Raw genomic sequence first — 7608 nt, 5'->3', positions numbered from 1 at the left:
ACCACCCCCTCGGCCCCCCCCCCTCAGTCTGTCAGCACCACCAGCTCGCCGTCACTCTTGTCCTCGCCCTCTGAGTCCTCCTCCTCGCTGTAGCGGTACATCTCCCCATCGGCCACCGAGTGCCCGTCGTCTCCGCCGTCGCTGTCCTTGAGGCTGCACGTGTTGACAATGACGGGCATGTTGGGGTCCACGCCGCGGGGCAGGTAGTGCTCCATCACGGGGGACGTCAGCTGCATGCCCACGGGCCGCTGGTACAGCACGTCCGAGGAGGAGGGGGGCACCTGGCTGCCCTGGGGCCTGCGGGACAGGGGAATCCACTCACCAAATGGACTGTCGGGGTGCTCCCCCCCAACCTCCTGGGGCACCCACCCCATGGGCGCCTCGGTGGGCTCCCCCAGATGGGAGGAAAGGGGCGCGTTACCCTATCAAGTAGCCCTGCCTGGCGTCCTGCCGCCGGTTCCTCATCAGCGCCTTGTACTCGCCGACGCGCAGCCGCTTCCCCTCCACGATGCAGGTGCGTTTGGGTCGGGGCTTGTACTTATAGTCGGGGTATTTCTCCAGGTGCTGCCGGCTCAGCCGGGCTTGCTCCTCGTAGTAGGGCTGCTTCTCCTGGTTCGTCATGGATTTCCACCGGGAGCCTGCGTGGAGAGGAGCCACGGGGCACCTTACACCCTGCCTGCTCTGGTGAAACCCACACCGCCTCCCGGCTGGGAGAACCACCGTGAGAGTTACTTAATGTTCATACCGTGCCCTGGGCAAACAGCAGCTGTATTTGTACCCAGCTGGTGAGCGCGGCAGCACCAGTGGGAGCCCCATGTTGGGATGGGGAACACCGGGAACGGGTCCCCAGCCCTGACCCTCCCCTGGCACATCTCAGACCACAGCTTTCGAGCCTCTCCAAGGTACAGCGAGCAGGTGCTGTGGCTAAAACAGGCTGTGCCGGCGTGTGACTCACATTCCCCCACGGGCTGACATTTATTATCATCGCTGCCAGCACCCCGGGCAGGAGGGGGAAGCAAGGCACAAAGGCTGCTGGGCTGGGAGAGGGGCTCGGGGCCAGGCTGGTGGAGAGAAAGGATTCCTGCCCTCAGCTCAGCACCTGGGAGGCTGCAGCCAGACCAGCGCCTGGTTTGGAAGCAAGATGGATGAGCTGGAGATGTTTGGAGATACTCAGTGTTCTTGGAGATGCTCAACAGTCAACAGGACACAGCCCTGAGGGGACTACGGGGTTAGCGGGGCTTTAGGCAGGGCTGCAGAGATCTCCACATACATCCCCCCATCATCTAAATCCCCCCGTGAGTCCCCGTGTTGCCTTTCCCGGGTGTCCTTCACCCGCCGGCACAGCCCAGCTCCCTCAGGCAGCTCCACCTCCACCTGTACCACGAGCCAGGTAGCCCAGGTAAACTGAGGCACGGACAGATGCAAACCCCTTGCCCATGGTGTCCTCCACCAGCTCCTTCCCCACACACTCAGCCCCTCGCATGGGCTCAGACCCGCATTTCCAGGAGCAGGAGAGCACACAGGATCCAACCCCCCTCCCAACCTGGGTTCACACCGGCTCTGGACCACTCATCCATCTGCAGGTATCCCCCTGCTAGATTTGCACCCTGCGAGCAGCGAGCGGCTCCGGCTCCCCGGGCAGAACCACACTGGTTATTTAAAGCCACGGACATCTACCACGACAGCAAGCAGCTCACCAGAGCACGCCTGCTCCCAGCCCCCCCACAGCCCATGCCCTGGCCACAAGAGTTAAGCAGAGCAGAGCCTGCCTACACGTTCCTTCAAAGGGAAAAGCTTGGTGGTTGTTTTGTTGTTTTTTTTTTTTCTTTAACGAGCGGAGCTGCTAAGAGGAGTCGGTGGCAGAGCGAGGTGCAGGTGTCGGAGGGAACACCACCCTCCGGCCGGGCTCGGTGGTGACCGCACCGCTCGCCTTTAATAGCGACGTGGCCGCAGGGAAGGGGCTGGTGTGACCGAGAGCCACAGGACCACTGCTGTCAGGGGATGTGAGGCGTTGGCTGGATGAGGCCCACGCTGCTCCAGGCATCTCCAACAGAAATGCTACAACAGGGGTAGAATCACCCTGGCGGGCATCACCCCTACGTGGAGGCTGAGGATGGGTGGAGCGAGCAGCCGGCCGGAGCTTGTGTCCCCCCACAGAGGGGGGGGTCCTGCCTCGGTCCCCCCAGTGCCATCCCCAGCACTCACCCAGGATCTTGCTGATGCTGGAGTTGTGCATGTCCGGGAAAGCCTGCAAAATCTTCCTCCTCTCGTCCTTCGCCCACACCATGAAGGCGTTCATGGGCCGCTTGATGTGGTTGTTGTTCCTGGACTCGGGGAAGTGCCGTGAGCCTGTGAGGGAAACCCCGGCCGAGGTCAGGAGCCAGAGGAAGGACCAAAGGGGGGGTGGGGGTCACAGCGCGGTGCTCTTGGCCATCCTCACCGTCCATCTCACAGGTCAGCAGAGCCTCGTCCAGGCGGTGGGCCGGCGTCTCCTCCATCCGCTCCTTCACGGGGGAAGAATCAATCCCGACGTGGTCCTGCGGGAGAGCGGAGGGTCAGGAACCAGCCCCAAGCCTTGGAGCTCACTCACAGACGGAGACCTGGCTTTGGCCACCAACGGTGGGGTCAGAGAGGGGTAATGTGACCACCCGGCCAGCATCCCTCACCTTGCGGTAGGGGTTGCTCAGGGATCCCTCCATGGCTCCGCTGTGGCCGTGCAGCAGCTGCCGCGCGTCCTGGATGGCTTTGGTGATGGCGTCACCTTCGCCCAGGAACCCTGGCAGGACACCGGCACCCATCAGCACCAGCACCTGCTCCTCCGACACCCCACAGCACCCCACCCCACCCCAGGGATCACCACTGAGTGCCCCAAGGGGGTGGCACAGAGCTGCAGGTGCCCACCCAGGCCACCCCAGGGAGCAGAGACGTCCCCTGGCTCTGGGAGGTGGCCAGGGGAGGGCACGAGAGAACCCCCCAGTGAAGGCACTTGGGAACCCACCCAGAGGCAGGTTGGACGGGCTGGTCTGCAGGTCCCTGGTGGCCCCATGACTCGGCGTGAGGGACTGGCAGCCACTCATCTTCAAACTGGGCGAGCTGGAGGCACTGGGGAGGTCGGAACCTTTGGGTTTGGCTGTCAGGTTCAGTGGCTGTGAGGTCTCCTGCAACAGAGAGGAGGTGGGGGTAAAGCGCAGCCCCCCCCAGCACCCCAACCCGGGGGATGGAGGTACTTTGGGGCTGTACCTGCATCTGGAGGTGGCCCGAGCCAGCGGGTCTCTTCAGCGTGGGAGGAGGGGGGCTGTGCAGCAGCTGCACCGGGTATTCCACTGCGGGGAGCAGAGGGAGAGGGGTTGGGGGACAAGGCCACCCCGCAGGGCGTGGGGCAGTCCCGGGGACCCCGCTCACCTGGTTTGCAGGGGATGGGCTGGATGGGCAGCGCTAACTGGGAGTCGGGAGTGACGGGGAGAGGCTGGTGGCTGGGGGTGAAGGCGGGAATCATGACATAGGGCATGTTGACCTGCTGGAGGGAAGAGGGGGAGAGAAGCAGAGAGACCAGATAACCACTGCCGGACATGGCAGGCAGGTGCCATCCCCTTGCCTGGCCCCGGGAGGGGCACACGAGGGGGCTGCAATCACCCAACGTGGGGAGGGGGACATGGGGAGGTGTCCCCTGCCTTTACCTGGATCTGTTGCTGCAGCAGGTTGATTTTGTGCTGCTGCTGGATGAGCTGCTGCTGCTGCTTGGCGATCTGTCAAGAGAGGAGACACCAGGGCTCAGCGGCATCAACAGCAGCACCGAGCTGGCCCCAGCGGGGCTACGGCCCGGCACGAGCTGTCCAACACCAGCAAAATGGGGACGAGGGGTCTGCAGAGGGTCCTGAGGGCCGTGCGGGGGGCAGGCGGGGGGTGGCTGAGCTGCCCCTGAGCCACCTCGAAAGGCAGGGGGAGAGAAACAGACTGGAGGGACAGTGTCACCCCCGCCCCAGGGTATGCCAGGGGTGTCACTGCTGCCCTTAGCACCGTATGGGCCACCGGAGAGGAAAAATGGGTGTTCAAAGAGAGCACAGTCAGGTTTAATTATTTTAAGGAGCGCAATTCTCATTTTCTTTGACCCTCATCCTCCCAGCACCAGGGAGTGAGATGGGGAGTCTTTGAGGTGGGCACAGAAAACGAGAGGGTTTCTGGGCAGACAGAGAAGTCCCGCTGCCCCCGACGCCAAAGCCACCTCCCCACCGCCCCCAGGAGAACCCTGTCCTGGTCCTGCACCCACAGCCAGCAGATCCCAAAGGGACCCCCAAAGGGATGGACGGTCTCTGGCAAATGTTTGCCTCGAGCAAGCTGCCCACGGGGACCCAAGCCCACCTGCTCCTGCTGCTGCCGTGCCAGCTCCATCTGCTGCTGCTGCTTCTCGAAGAGCATCGCGGCCATGTTCTTCTGCTCCGAGTGGGCTGTCAGGAGCTGGTCCCGCAGCGTGGACAGCTGGTTGATCATAACAAGTAGCTGGAGCTCCTTCTCCGCCAAGCTCTCCTGGGTTCCTGCAAAAAACCAAGTGGCTGCGGGTCAGAGGCTTGGGGAGGGTGAACAGCATCACCACCACCGGTGTGACGGCGAGGAAACGGCTCAGGCGCAGGGGGCATAAAGATCCCCACGTGCTGAACCAGCCCCTCAGTGCAGAGGGCAAAAGTTCATCGGGCGTGCTCACCCCCCCAAAAATCAAATGAATGTTTTGGTTTAAAAAGCACAAACCCTCATTAAATTATTAAATGATTAAATAAAAACCCTTGCAGGCACATCTTCCCTCCGGTTAAGGTGGGAACCGCCACGTTTCCAGCCCCGGCTGCCCGGGTACGGGGAGGACGGTGGAGGTGGGTGGTCAGAGCAAGACCTCACCTTTCACTTCCTTGGCTTCGGCGGTGTTTCGGCCCAGCAGCCGCTCCTTCCAGTCACTGGACAGCAACTTCTCGATGGTTGGCATCACTGTCCACACCAGCAGGGACCGGGGTCGGCAGAGCAGGGAGAGGGAGAGGACACCCAGGTGAGCACAGCCCGAGGCTCTGCACCATGGCATGGGGTGGCTCATCCCATCCCGCAGCTCTGGAAAATACCGAGAGGCTTGAAGGGAGCGGAAAGGGCTCCCAGAGGCCACTTGGAAATATTTCTTACCCTCCTTCAAGTTCTTGTTGAAGTCCAGCTTCTCCTGGCCACTGACGGCCGGCTCGAAGGCAGAGCGCCTGGGCTCCAGCGCATCGCCGGCGGGCGAGTGGGACTCCTGTGACACACACAGAGTCACTCAGCACCCGCTCCCACGGATGGGACCATCCCCAGGTCTCCAGGCAGGAGGTGCTGGGCCAGTGGGATGCTTGGAGCCGGCCCGGCCCAGCCCAGCTGGCTGCTGGATCACACTCTGCCGGGCACATTCCCCCAGCCCAGCTGGAGAGCATCTCTGCTCTTCATGCTGTAAAGACGTGTTTGCTGGAGGTTTCTACTATTTATTTAGATGGCCTGGCTCCTCTGAGCCCCGGCCCCTCCCCAGGAGGCAGCGCAGGGAGTGGGAGGGCTGAGGCTGCTGGTCGTGGGATGAGAAAACCCAAGAGCAATTAAAAAAGGGAGGCTGGAGGGATGGAGCATGTCTGGAGCAGGGGGCTCCATGCCAAAGGCGAAGCACTCAAATCCCCAAGAGCATCAATAACAGCCAGAAAACCTTGGGGGAGCCTGAGGTTTCAGCTTTGCTTCCTCAGGATGAGGAATAACCACCCGGGGACACCAACTTCCCTGCTAGGCCAGGGGACAGAACCCAGGTCTGGAGCTGGGATGGCCGCAATGCTCCGCCAGCCCGGCAGGACCCCAGCAGGAGCGAGGGGTTTGTCACAGCTGAGGGACCCACCTGTGGCAGGGCCTGGGGGTCGGTGTCCTCCTTCGGTGGTGGCCCTGGCGGGTCGTTGGGACGGGGCTCGGTGCTGGGGGCAGCCCCCGGCGGCGACTCGTAGCCACCCTCCTTCTTCTCCTCCGTCTTGATGGTGCAGTTCACCATGCTGCCCGCTCCATCGAGCTCCAGGTGGGGGGAAACGGGGCTCCTCATGGACATCCTATGGGGCAGCAGGGCCATCAGCAGAGCCACGGGCACCCCCCGGCCACAGAGACCCCCTTTCCCAGCCTGGCCCCATCCTGCTGTTTTTACAGGGGCAATGGTCCCACTTTTTGCCATGGCTTGGCAAAGCTGAGCTCTCCTGGCCTCCCAAGAACAGTTTTTTTGTAGATTTGGGGCTCAATGGTCAGAACCCTCCAGGGAAACAAACCCTTCACACTTTGGGCTGTGGAGCGAATGGAGAAACAAAGCAAAGCCCTAAAAAAAAGCGACCTAGAGGGATGGGCTTTAGGGCCAATATGAGCACGTGCCTTCGCGTTTCATCCAGCAGCCCGGCAGAGAGCAGCCCAAGGCTCACCGCGGCTGACACCCGTGCCAGACCCGAGCCAGCACCCCAGGGGTTCTCGGCTCACAGCCGCCCCCCCCCCGCAGCCGTGCCTAGAAAGCCGGCCGGGCAGCGGGCAGCTTTCCCTCCGACGGGAAATGGAAATCCTGGCCCCACCGAACAATGGCTGGGACGGCCACCAGAACCGCTCCTCCGGGAGTCCCCAGCACGGCACGGAGCTGGGACCAGCCGAGCCGCAGGGGGCTGACCCCAGGGAATGGCTCTCCCCGGTGTCACCGGCACGGCCGTGGCTGCTGGTCCAAGCCCCGGTGCTGCCGGCCCCATGCCCGGGCACCACAGAAGTGACTCGAGCTGGGCCGTGTCCCTCTGCCACCTCATCTCCGCTGCCGTGCTCGCAGGGATTTGCCCTCCCAGGGCCACCGACCCTCACGCTGCGCAGCAAGAACGGGAATAAATATTACCTTCCCACTGCCTTTCAGGGAGGAATAATGGGAAAAGGAGGATGTGAAGGAAGGGAAATTCCCCTGCCAGGAGCCAGGATCCGGGCTGCAGGACCACAGGGGACGCTGAGGTGCGCAGGAGCCGTGGTGGGATGGGGAGAGCATCCTGCACCCCACACCAGGACCCCCCTGCTCTGCTCCCTCTCACCTCCGCACAGCCCAGACGCCCCTAAACCAGGGCTGGGGGTGTGAGCTGGGATGGAGGTGGGGGGGGCGCTGAGCCGGGCTGCCCCACTCAGGGCAGCAATTACATAACAAACAAAGCCCAGCTCAAGCTGCGAATTAATCAAACCGCTGAAAATAAAACCTTCCTCTCAGGAACTTCAAACAAAAGAAACGAAAACAACAAGGCCGGCTGGGTAATGAAAAGCCAGGGCTGTGAATAGGGGACAAAAGGAAGTGGAACAATAGGGTGTTGGACAAAAGCAATAAAGTAAAGGGAAGTGTGACAGCTCCACAATAGGGCACTGTGCGCGCCAGCCTTTCTGATCTTAGCGGGGCTTTTTTTAATCTCAGTTCCCTTGCCCTCCGCTGAACAAACCACCGCACTCGCCGGGCCGGCGGGCTTCCTCCCAGCGTCGGCATCGCCGGGATCTGCCGCATCCTGCGGCACCGCCCGCGTCGCCCCTTCCTGCCCCCGGCTCACCTTGGCCAGCGCGGCAGCAGGGAGGGCGACCCGG

General features: G+C 62.6%; 1 protein-coding gene across 7 annotated transcripts in view; it reads right to left on the bottom strand.

Moving 5' to 3' along the window:
- Positions 1-21: 21 nt before the first annotated feature.
- SOX13 (SRY-box 13) overlaps positions 22-7608 on the bottom strand; it is a 36727-nt gene continuing 29140 nt past the window's right edge. For 4 of the 7 annotated variants that reach the window (XM_026864151.1, XM_026864149.1, XM_026864152.1 and 1 more), the window contains 13 exons: positions 5882-6083; positions 5161-5266; positions 4888-4974; positions 4360-4532; positions 3678-3746; positions 3403-3517; positions 3241-3323; positions 2999-3158; positions 2667-2776; positions 2441-2537; positions 2206-2349; positions 422-638; positions 22-297 (listed from right to left, as the gene is read on the bottom strand). In XM_026864151.1, the coding sequence (XP_026719952.1) occupies positions 24-297; positions 422-638; positions 2206-2349; positions 2441-2537; positions 2667-2776; positions 2999-3158; positions 3241-3323; positions 3403-3517; positions 3678-3746; positions 4360-4532; positions 4888-4974; positions 5161-5266; positions 5882-6082 (1836 nt within the window). In that variant the 5' untranslated portion in view covers position 6083 and the 3' untranslated portion in view covers positions 22-23. Of the gene's footprint in view, positions 298-421; positions 639-2205; positions 2350-2440; positions 2538-2666; positions 2777-2998; positions 3159-3240; positions 3324-3402; positions 3518-3677; positions 3747-4359; positions 4533-4887; positions 4975-5160; positions 5267-5881; positions 7603-7608 lie in introns of those variants that run through there. The other 3 variants (XM_026864147.1, XM_026864146.1, XM_026864148.1) reach the window with 3 other exon arrangements.

This window comes from Athene cunicularia (assembly GCF_003259725.1).
Source record: "Athene cunicularia isolate RWA chromosome 26 unlocalized genomic scaffold, athCun1 chr26_part1, whole genome shotgun sequence".
NCBI lineage: Eukaryota > Metazoa > Chordata > Aves > Strigiformes > Strigidae > Athene > Athene cunicularia.
Note: the sequence above shows the minus strand (reverse complement) of the source record. Positions and strands in the feature narration are given on the sequence as shown.